At 39.6% G+C, this 18,792-nt stretch overlaps 1 protein-coding gene across 10 annotated transcripts in view; it reads left to right on the top strand.

The window, feature by feature from the left end:
* Nucleotides 1-18,792, top strand: part of CORIN (corin, serine peptidase) — a 261,755-nt gene that overhangs the window by 136,128 nt on the left and 106,835 nt on the right. For all 10 annotated transcript variants that reach the window (XM_034771341.1, XM_034771332.1, XM_034771335.1 and 7 more), the window contains exon 6: nucleotides 12,257-12,370. In XM_034771341.1, coding sequence (XP_034627232.1) covers nucleotides 12,257-12,370 — 114 coding nt within the window. The remainder of the gene's footprint in view (nucleotides 1-12,256; nucleotides 12,371-18,792) is intronic.

An 18,792-nucleotide genomic window follows, 5' to 3' on the forward strand; every position in this document is an offset into this window, starting at 1 on the left:
AGCTTTTAGCAACGAGGCTGCGTCGACACAGCCTTGTCATTAAAGAGTGTTTACACACACTGACTTTTGTCAGTACTTTGTCGGCAGTGCTCCTGCCGACAAAGCCACATTCACACTGCCACTTGTGTCGGCAAAACTTTTATCTTTTACGGGGGTCTTTTTTAAGTACCCATGGAAGACAAAAGTTTTGTTGACAACTTCAGAGTGTAGACATACCCACAGAATGCAGATATCATGGTTCAGTGTGTATACTGTAGCAAGCAACATGAAAGGCAGAAACAAAAATGCTCAATTTGTGGCAATAGTGCAAGGGGTGGAAACAGAACTACTTTCTGTCCTGATTCTATAGCTAGCTCAGGAAGAAAATAGCGGTTTTGTATGCTGTGATGGAGAACATACAGACTTCCATTGAAGAGGAGGAAGTCTGCAGTGTGATTTTAGTAGACACAAAGACTCTCAATGTACATGCATTGCAGAAGAAGGCTGCCAGCCATTCAATTGTCACATTTGTAACTATTCTATTAAATCTATGACTAGTTTGATTCCGGATGGATTGTGGAGCCAGCTGTAAAAAATCCCAGTAACACTGTGATGTTGCACTCTATATGATTTTATGAAAATATGCTAATGAGTGTGAATATAATGTAACTGGAATATGCTTCATGAAAAAAGATCTCTTCTAAGGTATCATTACAAAGCTTATAATCTACTGAGTGTGGTCATCCTATTTGTATGTATGTATCATTCTTGTATCTGAAACTAGAAATATGAAATATAACTCTGAGGGCCTATTGTAATTATGCAGAGTGTGGGCCATTAATGGTGGTTTGGAATTTTGATGGCTCCCATCAACTAGGACAATTGACTGTGGATGGCTCTGTTTGCTTGCAGACCTTCCTGTGAGTCAGGCTGGGAGGAATGAAGGCTTGAAGTCTTACAGTGACATGTGATCATGTCACCTGAACTGGATTCCATCTTTAACCTGGTGCTTTTCTACTTAGAAGGAGACATGGGAACCCAGAAAGGGACAAAGATTCCCGCCTTGTGCAAAAGATATATAAGGGGGTGAGACAGTACAAAGGGTGATGCAATCATGAAAAATCCCCTAGCTACCACCTGAGCTGGAACAAGGGCTGTACCAGGGAAAGGACTGTGCCCAGACTAGGAAGGCATCCAGTCTGTGATAGAAGCTTATGGAAACATCTGAGGGTGAGGTTTTATCTGTATTCAATTTTCTTACTGTATTAGGTGTAGACTTGCGTGTTTTATTTTATTTTGCTTGGTAATTCACTTTGTTCTGTCTGTTACTACTTGGAACCACTTAAATACTACTTTTTATATTTAATAAAATCACTTTTTACTTATTAATTAACCCAGAGTATGTATTAATACCTGTCGGGGGGGACGGGACAGCTGTTCATATCTCTCTATCAGTGTTATAGAGGGTAAACAATTTATGAGTTTATCCTGTATAAGCTTTATACAGGGTAAAACAGATTTATTTGGGGTTTGGACTCCATTGGGAACTGTGCATCTGAGTGTTGGAGACAGGAACACTTCTTAAGCTGTTTTCAGTTAAGCCTGCAGCTTTTGAGGGACGTAGTTCAGACCTGGGTCTGGGTTTGCAGCAGGCAAGCGTGTCTGGCTCAAACCAGGCAGGGCACTGAAGTACTAAGCTGGCAGGGAAAACAGACTCAGAGGTAGCCACAGCACATCAGTTGGTAATCCCAAAGGGGGTTTCTGTGATCCAACCCTTCACAAACACTGATAAGCAGCAATATAATAAGACTGGAGAAATGTGACCCAGTGCTGGTGATGTACAATAAAACCATTCTGAGGTGAGTGGGCTAATGCAGACTGTTGATAAGAAGCCCATGAAACAACAGATATTATTGCTTGGTATTGACACACAGTACCACCCATTGCTGGGCAACAGGCCATTGCAAGCCCTGGATTTCCTCACAGTAAAAGACCAGAATATCTTCAACATGAAAGAAGAGGGAAAACCATCACCATGGGCTCTGTCTAGAATAACAGAATATAAGGACATTTTTCAAGGAGATGGCCAGCTAGAGAGGAAGCTGAAGTTAGAAATAGACCCCTGTATGCAGCTCATGAGACTATTGAAACACAGAGTTTCATGTGCTCTGGTGAAGCCACTGAAGAAAGAACTGGCAAGCCTGTAAAGAAGAGGCATCATTCTACTCGCTGAAACTAGCACTTAGTAGATCAGCTGTCAAGTAGCAGTGAGAACACTTTCAGGTAAACTGAGAATCTGCACTGACCCGAAACCACTGAACAGAGCATTGAAAAGAAATCACCCCAAACCCCTTACCAATGGCTGGGGATGTACTGCTCAATTTATCCAGGGCAGAAATGTTCACTTTTTGTGATGTCAAGAATGGGTTCTGGCATATTGAGCTAGATGAGCCACCCAGCTGCCTGACACCTTTTGCCGTACTTTTTGGCAGATCGCTCTGGGGGCAGATGCCTAAATGCATCCGCCTGGCCCCAGTGTAAACCGAACTAGGCACCAGAGGGATTCCCGTGCATCAAGATTATAGCTGATGACCTTCTTATTGGAAGAGGAAGAGATGACAAGGGAGACAATCCAGGAACATGGTACCAAACTGTGACCACCCCTAAATATGTGCTGGGAGCAGAATATTAGGCTGAATGCAGATGAGTTGGACCCCAAGAGAACTGAAGTTCCATTCATCAGATACCTACTGACTTCTGAGGGACATCCAGATGAATCCTACAGAATCATTAAGAAAATATGAAGACCAAAGGATGTGAAAGGAGTCCAGCGATTTATAAGGATGGCCACCTGTCTTTCTGGATTCTGTGCACACAGAAACCTATGAACCCTTGAGACCATTAACACACAATGAGTAGTCAGACCCCAAAATAGGCATTTTAAAGAGAAAATAAAATCATAGGTAAGGCACCAGTACTACAGCACTGTGTAGCAGCTAGAGCTACAGCGTGATGCCTCAGAAAGAGGTCTAGGAGTAGCACTGATACAAAGCCAGCTGACTATAGCATTTGCTAGTAGAGCAATGACAGACACAGAAAGGGGTTATGCTCAGATAGAAAAGGAGCTACTGTCTGGGCTCTTTGGCATGGAACAATTCCATCAGTTCACCTTTGGGCACAAGGTGGACATGCAGTCGGCTCACAAGCCATCAGAAAGCATCACAAAGTCGTCACTTCTGAGTGTACCCAAGTGGCCACAATGCATGTTATTGAGACTCCAGCACTAGGATTTGAGGATAAGGTACTACACAGGGAAGTCATTACTGGTGACAATTATACTGAGCAGGGCAGACCTTCCATAATACCATACAGATGGCTCTTTGGAACAGGAGAAGTCTGTCAACAGGCTACCATCCCTCTGATGGGAGGCTCCTGGCAATTCAACAAAGTGCTGAGCTGGTTGGGATACTACAAGCAATACAACAGTTCATACTCTAGAGTTGTCCAGATCACAAGCAGCTGTGCCCCAGAAGATTGACCCTTATTACCACGTGAGGGATGAACTTTGTATGCAAGACAGTATTTTGTTTAAAGAGGACCGAGCAGTAATCCCAGTAGATTTAAAAGCTGGCATTAGAAGATAGATACATGCTTCACATCTGAGGACAGACAGATGCCTGAGATGAGCCAGGGATAGTATCTGCTGGGCAGGCATGGATGCTGAATTGACAGCATGCATGAAGCAGCACATGATGTACAAAGAGTATAGTGATGGATAACAGAAGGAGACTCTACAGCCTCATGAAATCCCAGCCTGACCCTTAGAAAAGACTTGCTTACTTATAATGGCAGAAACTACATGGTCACAGTAGATTACTATTCCAATTTCTAGGATGTGGACTATCTGGAGGATACCTAGGCAAGAACTCTGATCAGGAAACAGAAGATGCATTTTGCAAGGTATGGCTTAGCTGACATGGTATGCTCAGACAATGGAATACAGTACACTGAAGCAGAATTCAAGTGATTCAGCACCAAATGGGAATTTGAGTACAAGGTGTCGTCTTCTGAGTATCCATAAAGCAATGGGAAGGCAGAGCTGGCAATATTCTGTCTTCCAACAGTGGCTAATGCCAGATACTTCAAAGAGAATGAACAGAACAGCCAATCATTGAGTGATCCATCCCCTGTTGTCCTGTCCCAGTTTCTGTAAGGGAAGCATGGATCAGCATTCACATTGTACTGCCTATTGGTACCCAGCCCGGGCCGGGGAAGCTAATGATCCAATCAGCAGACCAAATTCGGTGATGAATCCTTGTCACATGCCACCTGAGGCATGTTGCATATACACTAAGATGAAGTTTCTGGCAATCAGAGGCTAGGGACACCCAGACCATGAGGTTGCATCCCTCACCATCTTGGCTAATAGCCATTGATGAACTTATCCTCCATGAACTTATCTAATTTATTTTTGAGCCTTGTTATACTTTTGGCCTTCACAACATCCCCTGGCAATGAGTTCCACAGGTTGACTGTGTGTTGTGTGAAGAAGTACTTCCTTTTGTTTGTTTTAAATCTGCTGCTTATTAATTTCATTGGGTGACTCCTGGTTCTCGTGTTATATGAAGGAGTAAATAACTCTTCCTTATTCATTTTCTCCACACCATTTCTGATTTTATAGACCTCTATCATATCCCCCCCCCCCCCACCCCTGTAGTTGTCTCTTTTCTAAGCTAAAAAGTCCAGTCTTTTTAATCTTTCCTCATATGGAAGCTGTTCCATACCCTTAAATCATTTTTGTTGCCGTTCTCTGTACTTTTTCGAATTCTAATATATCCCTTTTTTTTTTTTTTTGGAGATGGGGTGACCAGAACTGCATACAGTATTCAAGGTCTGGGCATACCATGAATTTATGCAGTGGCATTATGATATTTTCTGTTTTATTATCTATCCCTTTCCTAATGGTTCCTAACATTCTGTTAGCTTTTTTACTGCTGCTGCACGTTGAGTAGATATTTTCAGAGAATTATCCACAGTGACTCCAAGATCTTTCTTGAGGGGTAACGGGTAATTGAGATCCCATCTTTTTGTATGTATAGTTGGGATATGATAACAGTTTACAAATATTTGAAGCATGAAGGAATGAGAAAAATTATGTATTTAGTGTGGCACATTGGGTTATAATGAGGAGTAATAGGTTGATGTTAAGAAAGAGAAAACTTAGACTAAATATCAGGGGAAACATCCTGACAGTGAGATAATGTATAAAACTGTGGAATAATATCTCAAAGGAAGAGGTGGAACCTCCATCATTTGAGACATTTAAAGTTAATCTGGATAAAACATTAGAAGTACAGTGCAAGGAACAAAAACCTCCCCATACTCCAACTTTCAGACAAGTATGTGTTTGCAGTGAGAAGGGTGAGAGACTGGGGAATCCATTCATTTTTTTTAAAAAATTAAGATTTTTCTCAACCAAAACCAAGCAAGGAAGCAGAATTTAGTAAACCTGTATAAAGTTTTACTTTCCTGAAAAAGTTTATACTTGGATCCCAAAAAGTATACTGATGAGTTTATCGTTAGGGTAACAGTGTACAGTTTATGTAATTTGAAGGTTCGTGTCTGAGGACTCCATGAGGGGGTCTGGACTTCTCAAGGGGATCTAAGAGTATGCTCCCCCAGAAATATTTAAAAAATATCTGCAGTTCTGTGCAATATGGTTTTCCAAAATCAAAAGTGTCTGCTCTTCAGAAGCATTTTCATAGCTCTTGCATCTGACAGCAATGCTGAAGAAGGATCGAATGAGCAGGTGAACTCCATCAGAAGCAGGGAAATTGCCAAAACCTTTCCTTCAGTTTGGGGGTAAAATTTTACCAAGGGACTTCCATGAACGCCCTTTACACTGCCACTGATTCCCTATGTGGCCTTGGGCAAGTCATTTTACCTCTGTGCCTTAGTTTCCCCATATGTAAAATAACACTATGCTTTTGTAAAGCACTATCTTTTTGTAAAGCGCTTTGAGATGTTTAAGTGAAAAATGTTTGTGACCTTTATATCAGGGATGAAATAACAAAAGTTATTAAACAGAAGATTAACAATTGTTTAATTGCCAACTGTCATGCTAAAATTTCCTTATGGTTGGGACAATAACAAATTGTTTTATAATTGTTTGTATGTGCTAAGCATGAACATTTCTGCAGAAACCAAATTAATCTTCTATTGGAGGTTCCAAGAAACCTCTCCCTACTTTAGAAAATTCAAGTTATGTTTAGTGCCTCTGATTGCAAGATAGATGTCTGCCACACAATTTTTAGATCAAGTTTATGTATGCTTAAGTTTTAAATGTGATTTTGTTGTTATTTAACAGGAAACTGTAAATAATGAAGGCCAAAAGTGCTTTGTTTTTCAGTGAATTTAAGAACTCTTCTGACAGGAGCCTAATTTGGGGTATCGTAAATCATTTCCTCCAGTTTAGTGCATATATTAGAGTCTTTCAGTTCTTGAATAAAGTTGTTGAAAAATGACAGTTGGCAACATGATCAAATAAAAAGAAATCTGGCCCTCATAATTCATAGCTAGGGCCCTACCAAATTCATGGTCCATTTTGGTCAATGTCATGGTCATAGGATTTTAAAAACAGTAAATTTCATTATTTCAGATATTTAAATCTGAAATTTCACAGTGTTGTAACTGATGGGGTCCTTACCCAACTCTGAAGGCAGCAGCACAGAAGAAAAGGTGGCATGGTATGGTATTGCCACCCTTACTTCTACTCTGCTGCTGATGGGGCACTGCCTTCAGATTTGGGCACCTGGCCAGCAGCTGCTGTTCTCTGGCCACCCAGCTCTGAAGGCAGCGCAGAAGTAAGGGTGGCAATACTGCGACTCCCCTACAATAACCTTGCAGCCCCCCCACCCATAACCCTCTTTTGGGTAGGAATCCCCATTGTGAGAAACACTGGTCTTCCCATGAAATTTGTATAGTATATTGTAAAAGCACACAAAAGACCAGATTTCATGGGGGGAGACCAGATTTCACGGTCCGTGAATTTGGTAGGGCCCTATTCATAGCAATTGTCTTTTAAGTACTATACATCAGTCAAGCAAGAGGGGTTAAATCATAAGTCTCTTCTCCTTTAAATATGTAAATATGAAAATACACAGCAGCATTGCTGGGCTAACTGTTATGGATGAAACATTGTGGAAAACAACATTTTGATTACATATGTTTCCAGATAAAATTTTCCCTCCCCTCTTTTGCTAATGTAATGTATAACACAGACCCTAAGAACTGAATATAACTCTGACTAGATAGAATAGCAAAGAGCTGGGTAAATATTACGTACCCCTGCCCCCAATACTTCAAAAAGTATTCATAAACATTTAAATAAATGAAAATGATGAACTCCCTCTGCATGTATTTGAATTGCCACTTTTCCCATAAAGAATCATGCAAATGAAATTTTGTCTGCAAAAATTTGCAGAAAGAGAAGGGTACCTATAGTGGATGAAGTGGGACTTATAGGCTTTAGGTCTGAGTGTGCACCATTGAAATCAATGGACGTTTTGCCTATAACGTGCCTAAAATACAGATTACTCAGCTGTTTCTCCGTTTCCTATAGATAACCTGTACATCTGCTGTTTATGGGGCTATCAGAGGTCTTGGCCTGAGGCACACACTTTAGTTACCTGCACCCTGAAATGTTCTGGTCTAACTAAAGTATTTAGGTTTAATATAGGAGTACTTTGGTAAATGTAATGATTATGATATACAGATCAGACTAGATGATCTCATGGTCCCTTCTGAGTTCAAGCTCTATGAAATATAAAACTCTATTTAAACAAAACAAAAATCTGAAGCAAACTTACCATAACAAATGTGAACTGTTAGTGATTTACAGGACTTTAAGTGGTGTTTTAGCATTGTTCTGGCACTCTGCAAAGGTGAATTTCACTCAGGGAAACTCAGGATGTTACTAAAGTTTGTAACATTCATTTTTTCCCCCTCTGAATTACTTTATTTGACTTTGCATAAAACACACACAATGTAAACATTTATTATTACTTTATAAAGAATTAAAAATATATTTTAAAAAACTGTAATGAAAATTTTTCAACACAGTTTTTATTAGCTGCACTTCTTAGCTGTGCAATTGTAAAATATATTTTGCTACCTTTGCTCAAGCATAAGGTTCAAAAGGTGGAAAATGCAGCATTACATTCATTCCTTGTTTTACCATAGCTGGCTCTGTAGAGTGGTCTGCAGCCACTGAAGAGAAACACACAAGAAACTTTATTTAAAAGTACAGAAAATATTAATTTGACTTTAGAAAAATGCAGCTATGGAGAATTTTAAAGCAGGAACAGAGACAGCCACATGCTGTCCTTAATCTGCACAATCTTATGGTGAGATGGTAGAAGGAAGAAATGCTGTAACTGCTGATACTGAACATGCCCATATGTCTTTCCTCCTTCATTTTACAGAAGAAATTTGAACAGTATTGCCTCCACAAGCATTCAAAAAAGTTCAGACCTTCCAAAAAAAAAATCATTATTGGTTGAAAAGAATAAAAATTTAAATAAATGTTTGGTTCTTTTTATTTGCTCTCTAATTTTTGAATCTTTAGGTTACACTATGCCCAAATTTTCAAGCAACCATAGGGCTAGAAGATTTGTTTTGTTTTACGTGAAAGTTGAGATTCTCACATAATCATTTGACTCACAGTTTAGACTGTAAGAAAAGCCTCAAATATTATGAGACTCATGAAAAAATTGCCAGAGTTGTCAGCTTAAGGGCTTAAATCTTCTCCCATTATTTATATTATTTTAATCTTATCATCTTTTTATTTACCTCCTTCATTTTCTGTTTTTCCCCCTTGTACATAACCCTCCAGAATTCCCCCCCCATTCATGTTCTCCTTCTCCCAAACTCACATTAAAAAAAAATAGTTAAGGACATGCACTCTTCAGTCCTCATGCTCCATTGAGAAGGCACATAAGGGCGAGATGCGCTTGCCATTATTCAGTTCCTCTCACCACTTCCCAGTTTAGGGACAGAGCCTCACTGTCCAAAAGACTGTTAGCCTTTCATCTGTACTTCATAGCTAATTGTTTTTTTTTTTTTACAGTTCAATTTAGTTTATCATTTTACTAATTTATTCATCCGGTTGCCTGTTGCAACCTTTAGTTGTTAGCATTTTTACTTGTCACTGGGAATGGTGTCATCCAGTTCTCCTGAGTTCAAATGCTGCCACTCCTGCAAGGGAACTATTCCAGCTTCATGCGGACACTCAAAATGTCTCTATTGCTCCAGGAGAATTGCACATTCCCAGTAAATGTGCCATTTGTAATTCCTTCAGCTCCTGGGCTAGGAAACACAGGGAGGCCCACCTTCAGGTCTTCCTAATGACTAAATCCATGAGACCCATTTCTGAACTGGGCTCATTGGACCTTCACAATCCAAGAACATGAGCACAGGCTCATTGCCTTCAACGGCCCCGGATCAAACGATGATGAGAACATCGTCCTCAGACAGACCACAAGCATCTAGAAGTTCCAAAGGTAGATCACCTACCAGGGCTTGCTCTAAAAGGAAAACCACCCCACAGTAGTGAACATCATGTGAGACTTCACAGCCCAGCCCAGTTCCCACCAAATCTCGGTCTCAGGCTAATTCTGACTGTATGGCACCAAAACGTCTGGCACTGAAATCTGGGACTTCGGGAAATGGTTTGGCACCGTCTGTCTCACTGGCCCTGGCACTGACTCTCTCAGCACCTGAATCAGGTTGATTGGGGTAGTGCACCATCATCATGACAAAGATTGTGATATTACCCTGAGAAAACTTGGTTTCAGCTCACCTATACAACCCCACACAGCATTCTTCAGGTGATCTGTACTGATGGACCTGCACAGATGGCACATCTGGAGCCACAGTCCCCTTTTCTGTCAACTTTAGCACTACAGTCAGCTCTGACTTTATCCACTAGGATGGCTTCATCAGCCCAAAGGCCAAAGCACCACCCGGATCTGGGTTATACATTCTCTTCAGCTTTATCTTCAGACTCAGAGGGTGAGAAAGATTGATACCAGCACCATCTTCACTCACCCAGATTCTCACCACAGCCCTCAACATCTTATAGAGAGTCCAGAAATTTCTTACAAGAGAGATACTGGGACCCACAGAACCTGCGTTCATGATTCCCTACACCCTGACCACCAGGCTCTTACCCACCAATTCCCATGTTGCCCTGTTGGGGACTCTAGTTGGCTCAGACCAATCTTGGTGTGAGTGAGCAACTGTATCGCCAGAAGACTATCTGCTCCATGGCACTGCACACAAAGAAATCCTAACAGTGCCCCTCCCCCCATATCCTCCCCTGGGTTCCAGTATAGCCACAAGCAAAAGAGGAAGGAATGGAAGAACAGGCACCAGGAGAAGACCTTCCGGCATTGGTAATCCTTTCCTCTTTGTCCCAGATGAGGCTGCTGTAATGCCACCATTGGACTCAGAAATGTCTGACTACAAGGCTATCTAAAACCTATTAAAAAGGATGGCCTAGGACCTCCAAATCCCTGTTGAGGAAGTAAAGCAGTAGACATGTAAGTTGGTGGATATACGTCAGTGTTCCTCTGCAGGAAAGCTAGCCCTCCCTGTCAGTGAGCACCATGCCAGAACCCTGTGGCGGATGCCTGCTTTGGCACTGCCTATATCTCGCAATGCAAGTGCCTCCCCTATAGGTGCGGAATTATTTTACATGCACCCCTTCCTGCCGTGTGGTCACAGTGGTGCAAGAAAAGACAATTCTGGTTCACAGGTCTATTGAACCTGTCAGTATCCCATCCCAGGACTTACCTCTGCTCCCAGACCTGCTGTCTCAGAACCAGAACCAATCCTACATCCAAATCTACTGTCCCTGCACCTCATAGATGGTGACTGGATGGATGTCATCAATGCAGCAGTCTTGCTCTTCTGATAAGTAGAAGACAAAAATTCACCTGGCAAAATGGATGAGAGTCTCCCACTAGTGTCACCACAACTCATTGATTCCACATTACTCCTCGATCCTGCAGATTCTTCACTAGTTACTTGAGCTAAAAAGAAAGAATTTGTCTCTCAGCTCTGTCAAGTATCACTTGGTAACCATCTCAGTTTACAACCCACTGGCAGAGAATCACACAGTCTTCTCATTTGATAGTGATTAGGTTTCCAAAAGACCTAATTTAAGTGTTCCTGCCTGTCAGGGAACCAGTTCCCCCATGGGATTTAAACCTAGTAGTCGCAGGTAGTAATAGCTGGCAGGGTAGCAATAGGTGGGAACATTTGCTACACCTTTTCTAAAGATGTAGGAAGAACTGCTGTTCACTAGTCTCTCAATGTCCTCTGGATGCATAATGCACTGCTTCCACTTTTCCAGTGCAGATCTGCATCTAGGTATGCCAAGAACATTGGCTCCTGATTGGGGCCTCTAGACATTACCGCAAAGTAAATAATAATTGTCAGTTTTGGGATAACTGCACCTGTGGCCCCCTCCTCTGTGGAATGCTTAAGGAATGCCTTTTCAGGTCAGAGGCCTCTAGCTGTCACCTCTCTTTGGGCTGGGACCCGCATCCCTGACCCTTCTCATCAGGAGTTAGGCTGTAGCTCCCCGGCAATTTGTTGAGTTTATCCTGGCAGGTGTGACTAATATCCAGCACCTGTGCTTTGCCTTCTCTCCAAGGGTTCTGATCAATATATGTCAGTGGTTATCAGTAACCAACCAAACAACAAGGAGTCTGGTGGCACCTTAAAGACTAACATTTATTTGGGCATAAGCTTTCATGGGTAAAAAACCTCACTTCGCATCTAAAGAAGTGAGGTTTTTTACCTACGAAAGCTTATGCCCAAATAAATCTGTTAGTCTTTAAGGTGCCACCGGACTCCTTGTTGTGTTTTGTGGATACAGACTAACACGGCTACCCCCGATACTAGTAACCAAACAGCTCTCTCAAAGAAGAGTATATATATTGAAGGACAGAAGCCTTACAGTGAAAATATATAACATAATAACAGGTCTAAATGCATCCTAAACATATCAGCAGTTGCCCATCTTCAATATGGATGCATCTGAATTCCACTTTTCCAGCCCATCTCTAATTAAGACTGATTAATCATGAGTTTGTTGTTTGAATACACTTCTAATGGATGACACATGTTCAAAACAGATATTGCTTATAATGTTATTTTTTAAAATCTGAAAAGCTTATCCTGTGTTTTTTCCTTTCCCTTCCCTTCCCAGTGCTGTGCGGAGGAGATGAGAGCTTCTTATGTGCCAGTGGAATCTGCATCCCCGGGAAACTACAATGTAATGGTTACAATGACTGTGATGACTGGAGCGATGAGGCACATTGCAGTATGTTACTTTAAACCCTTATAGTGTTTGTCTAGACAGAATACTGAGTCCATTCAGGGGAGCCTAGAAACAAAAGTCAACTACTGTAACAGGATAAGAGCTTTGCGTAGCTTGAGCATATACTCACTTCTGGCCTCTCTTTCAGGTGCCTAAGAATATGTTTGCCTTTGCCCAACCTGACTACAGAATGTCTTTGTAGACCTTTTAAAGTTTATGTTTAGAAGCTTGATTTTATTGGCAGTTGAACAGCTAAGATTTCTCCAAGGACCTATGGCGGTTGGAAGTATTATAGCAGAGGGCTGTTGTTTTTTTAATTGATAAGTAACTTGCCATAAAGACCATTTTTGTAAAGAAATAACCAGGTTACGAGTTTTGAGTGTATACTGTTCTAGTACTTGGTTTTGATTCTACAGCAGATGCAAAATCATCTGCTTAGAAAGTTGTTTCTTCTCCAGCCCTGAATGTGGCTTTTATAAACAAATTTTACTATGCGGTGCCATGGAAAATGAGAATATATATGCCCATTAGGTTTCTTCATTTGTCATTTCCATTCTCCATTGTAGAATATATTTCAAAGCTCAAACACATCTGTTTTCTAAAACTAACCCCTATGTTCAGAGACTCTGAAAAAATGAACAGTAGACAAAACAGTGAAATAGGAAGAAAGGAGGACAGTTTTGGGGATAAGTAAATGGTGGGTGTATAGGGAAAATTATCAGAGAGTCAAATCAAAACTCTGGATCCAAATACTCCCAAACTTTGGAGTAGATCTGGATTAGGATCTGAACTATGTAGCTTGGGCTCACTTTTTAAAGTCCCTTGCCTCTTATGGATTCCCAGAGGGAAACTATGTGTAACATACATAAAAGTGCCTAAGTGAGTTAGGATTCTGAGTCACATTGGAAGTCCATAAATTAATGGGACTTAAATTCACAAATAATTTAGCTGCTTTGGGAAATTTTTACACATAGTTTTTATCTGGGAATCTATTAGAAGCAAGTGATGGCTGCTATCTCCTATGGGTCTCAATAGAAGTGAGACTATAGGTTGCCACACCTGTCATGTTTTTACCCTCAGTGTTGACTCCAGTTTAATTTAGAATAACATTTTCAAAAGTGCCTACATGATTTAGGAGCCTATATTCTATTGAAAGTCAATTGAAAGGTTGAGGGCATAGAAGTAATTTAACAGTTAAGCATTACAGGGATGTTGTAATTATTAAAAAACAAGCATTACAAACTCAGAAAATTCAGAATTAAGATTAAAGTGAAAAGAAATCCAAACATGTGAAGGAATGGAAATGCACAGTTAAGGCAACCTTAACATTAACTTGCATAATGCTGTGCAATCAACATACAAATATGATTAGTGCATCAGTATTTCTAATGCTAGATTAAAATAAATTGATTTTTAAAGACACAGATTTTTTCTATTTTCTCCCTTCGTAGTGGCACACAAGGGAGAGTTAAGGTTATTTGGTTGCCTTAATTGTGCATTGTCCCCTATTCTGACATTGAGTACACTTTCCCTGAGGGCAGCTTCGCTTTTACTCTTATTGGAATAAGTAGCTAAGGGCAGGCTGGGGTCTTGCTCTCATGGACAGCAATAACAGAGCGGCAGCCAGTTTGAAATGGAAGAACATTATATGTCAGCCCCTGCTGAATAAGAAACTTTCAATTATGAAGAATAACAGCAAAAAGTACTATTAATTCTAAAACAAATCTTCAAATATAGTTAATGTGTGGGATTTGAATGAGTTTTAGCTATGTGGGTAGGTTGAAGAGTCTGCATTGTTCTGATGCTGAGAGGCAAAAGCATGATCAGACACAGGGTGCTGTGGAATAGAAAGAGGTTGGGCACCGGGTAATTTTTAAAATAAAATTACCTAAAGAAAACAAACAATTATCAAACTTGATATTTGGGAGAACCAACAGTTAATTACATGGAATAACTAATTAATTGCTTCTCATATGATGAATGCAGGATAATCAAAAGATGGAATTATTGATTATGATTATTAATGAGACTGCACTCAAGGAGTAACCACTTACATTTTACAAAGAATTGTTTTCCCTATACACTAAAGGATGTCACCAAATAAATAATTGAATGTGACTTTGAAATAAAGAAACATTTATTTAAATATCCAAAATGAAAAAAGAAACCAATAAACAATTAAATCAACAGGGATAATGCAAATGGGATACACCAGATAAAAACAGGTAAATAAAAGACGTGATACAATGTAGCAATATTTAAAGCAATATGAAATTCTAACATATGAAGTACATTAAAACAAATAGCCATTGATAGACTTATCCTCTGTGAACTTATCTAGTTCTTTTTTGAACTCAGTTACACTTTTGGCCAGCACAACATCCCATGACAATGAGTTCCACAGGTTAATTGTGTGTGTGCACTGTGGATTTATATAGTAGCATTATGATATTTTCAGTCTTATTTTCTATCCATTTCCTAATAGTTTCTAACATTCTGTTAGCCTTTTTGACCACTGCTGTGCATTGAGCTGCTGCTAAAGTGTTCTTGAAACATAATAAAGTGTTTCAATCCCTGCTTTAAGTGTAAGACAGTAACTGGAACCAAGGCCAGTGCTTTCATAATAATGAAATGTGCTAGTTACCCCAAATATTTTGATGTGTTGTTGATCAGTTGAATTATTACATGATTGATGATCTGTTTAAGAAGATAACTGAGAGGAAAAGAAAATGTGCTTTTCTCTAACTTTCTGTGCTTTAAACTAGTTTGCATAAACTAACTTAGTACTGATGTTGATATGTGGCATTCCAGTATCTAGCAGAATCCAGAACAACACCTAGGAAACTTTTTACACTGGTGTAATTTAACAGTGTCCAAACTTTATTTGATCTTGAATAAGTTTGATCTGGAATGAAGTTTGTTTTAATGCTACAACTGTTAACCTTTGGAGAGAAAAAAGGGGATTTATGGAACAGCAGATGCAGACTTAACTACAGAATCTGTGATAAGGTTCTGGCTATGTTAAGTAATTTAACCAGTTGTTAAACTTCTGGCTCAACTCTGATCTCATTTACACTGGTGTAACTTCACTTCTATGGTACTGTTGTCTGAAGATCAGTAGGTGGAAGCAAAGGCTTCTAGTAATGTAGGTGGAGAAACAAATTTGGATCCTGATCTTTCAAACAATTAAGCACTTGCATAACTTTGCTGACAAGAGTAATCCTGTTGAAGACAATGAGATCATTCATGTGAGCAAAGTTATCAACACGCTTAATGGTTTGCAGTATCAGAGTCTTGGTAGTCTTTTCTAAACCTGTTCATTTATTCCTGGCCCAGGGGAGGAGTGTTTGTCCAGAGTGTTTTCTCTGGAGTGAACAGAATGAGGCTGTGGTGACAATAATGAATAACTTGCTGTGGAAGTAGCTTTCTCTTGGTTGTACACCGTGTTGATGTATAGTAGTTCAGTTAAATTGATTTGATGTACTGTAATTAAATCAGTCCTCAGTGTGTCTAGATGGTGACACTACATAACTTCATAAAACTAAAAAAAAGATTTTTTTTCTTTGAAATGATGTAAAAGGCTGTCTGTAAACTAATTAACCAACAAACTCTATCCGGTTTCAGATCAGTAGACTTTAAAATGTAGTTAATTGTATCTTTTAAGGGCACTGGACTGATTTAGGGCACATCTATATTTGAGCTGGGATGTGTGGTTCCCAGCTCGCATAGACATACCCATGCTAGCTTTGTTTGAGCTAGCGCCTAAAAATAACAATGCTTCTACGGTGGCATGGGTGGCTGCTCAGGCTAGCTGCCCCAAATACAATCCTGCCTGGGACACTCCTGCCCACTGAGGACATGCTCGGTGTGCCTCTGTGGACACACTGCTATTTGCAGGTGCTATCCCAAACACAGCAGCATGGGTACGTCTACACAAGCTGGGAATCGCACCTGCTAGTGCAAATGTAGACTTACCCTTAGGTTCAAAGGGCCAAACTCTGCTGTTGTAAACTGGCACAGCTGTAGTGAAGTAAAAATATGGGATTATGTAAAGACAGAATGGTTATTAAATTGAAGATGAAAAGAAATACTTTCAGGAATATGTTTTGTGATTTAAATGAAAACATTTTTGTTAGTCTGTTTTAGATTTAAGCATAAGAGCATTATGATTTCTCCAGCACGTGAGAGCTGGGGAGGTCAAATTGTTGACAAACAAGTATAGCAAAATACTTATTTTTAAACAATTATGTAATCACTTCATCTATTTTTTTTTTAAATGTTCAAAACAATCATTATTTTCTCCTAATGTTTTGTTAAATTAAATAATAATTCCAAATGGCTGAAGAAATAGGGAGCTACCCATCTTGCTTGTCTGCTAACTTGTGGCTACACCTGGATTTGCTCAGGTGGACTCCTGCAACTGCATACAGCACCATTGTTCTGCATGGGTGTAAGTGTCTGCTCAGGTGGACCGAGTTGCAGGATCTGGCCCCCTAGGGAGACAAATTCTGCTTTCCTTCCTTGCATGAAAAGTGTCATTGACTTCAAGAGGACTACTTATGTGAAGAAAGTGAGTGGGATTTAGTCCATAGTCTGTAACGAAGAAAGGGCTTCTCAGCATTTGAATGCATGGGGAAGGCTAGTGATTTTCACAGTCAATATCTATTATTTATTATAGAACTCTTTATTAGTTCAAAGAATGTTTACAGATTTTCCATGCAAACTTTTCTAGTATGTAATAAAAGTTACCTTAAAACAACTAGGGAGTTCTTCAGCCTCTCCTGAATTAATCTACTGGTTAATACTTCCATTATTGTGGATTATGTCAGAACACAGAATGTCTTTCTGGGAAATACATTAGCAGTAAAATGGCAGCTCTCATTGAGATGTCTTTTGTTATTTGTATTGCAGTAACATCCAAAGGCCCCAATCAAGATACTTTTATTTTTTAAAATAATTTATAATGCAAATGCAGGCTCATGAAATAGAGGTTAAAAAAAGAATTACTGATACTAAAGAGATGAATCCCAGAGCATTTTAAGTGGCCTGCATCAATAAATTATCAGTATTAAATTGTACAGTACATTATCTTCCTTTCCTCTCCTCAGCTCCTTCTGATACACACTCCTCCTATCTCGCCTTTGATACACCAAATAAATTATTCAGGTAACATTTAGAGTCTAGATTTCAGAGTAGCAGCCGTGTTAGTCTGTATCCGCAAAAAGAACTGGAGTAATTGTGGCACCTTACAGACTAACTTCATGCATCTGATGAAGTAGGCTGTAGCCCACGAAAGCTTATGCTCAAATAAATTTGTTAGTCTCTAAGGTGCCACAAGTACTCCTGTTCTTTTTATTTAGAGTCTAGACAATGGCAGAATCCAATGAGCCCTTTGCAATGATCATTTCATGTTTTATGTGAGAGACTGTAGTTTCTTTATTTTCCAGGCAGATACTCTATATACACACACACACACACACACACACACACACACACACACACACACACACACACACACACGATTAATATGGCAATTTTAATCATGAAATGTAAGAGACTTCTTTGAAGTTACTAAGTTTACAAGTACGGGGCAATTTCTGCACTGACTTACACACTGTGCAACCCTACTGACGTGGATGGGTGTAACTGAAGGCAGAATTTGTCATACTGCATCTAAGATTCCTTGACCCCAATTTTACTAAACAAATCTGATGAAATTATGCAAACATTTTAAAACAAATGACACAGAAGTTACTGGAACCCCTACAATTATCTTTAAGGGGTGAGACGGAGAATTGACAGACAGAAGAGTGTGTATTGGAATAGTGAAATTGAAAGGACAGGTACGTTAATAGAGTTCAAAGGGCTGGTTAATCTGAAAGGTTGACCAGCCTTAACCAAACTGGTATGAAACTTAAAAAAGATTTGGGTTTAATGGAGATTGGGAACAGGACTGAAGTTCAACTAATTCTTATTTTATGAAAACTGGCCTTGGCCCATCCCTAATGAAAATTAAATTCTACCAGTTACAAGTGGAGGTTATGAAGTGTGATTTATATAACGATGAGAATAAGTAGCTGTCTAATATATTATTGCCAGTACCTTAATGAAAATGTTAAGACATTTAGACTTGCATATTCACTCACTTCAGCCCTTGCAAAGACATCTGTGTGCCTTTGTTTAAATTACACTGTCTAAGTTTCAGAGTGCTGTTGTCAAGCTGTGCCATGCTCTAAATGTCATTTCTGTAGCTATGAAAGGATGAGTGTAAATATGTATTAGGGCATGAATGCAGATCAAACAGTTAACTTAGTCAGAAGAGGCACCATGGGGAAAAGACAGCTTTGTTTTGTTTACAATGAGGAATAATAAGAAATAGATACAGTCAGAGTTACATACCGATGGGAAAAGAGAGGCTTGCCAGG

The sequence above is a fragment of the Trachemys scripta genome, chromosome 5 (genome assembly GCF_013100865.1).
Source record: "Trachemys scripta elegans isolate TJP31775 chromosome 5, CAS_Tse_1.0, whole genome shotgun sequence".
NCBI classification, from domain to species: Eukaryota; Metazoa; Chordata; order Testudines; family Emydidae; genus Trachemys; species Trachemys scripta.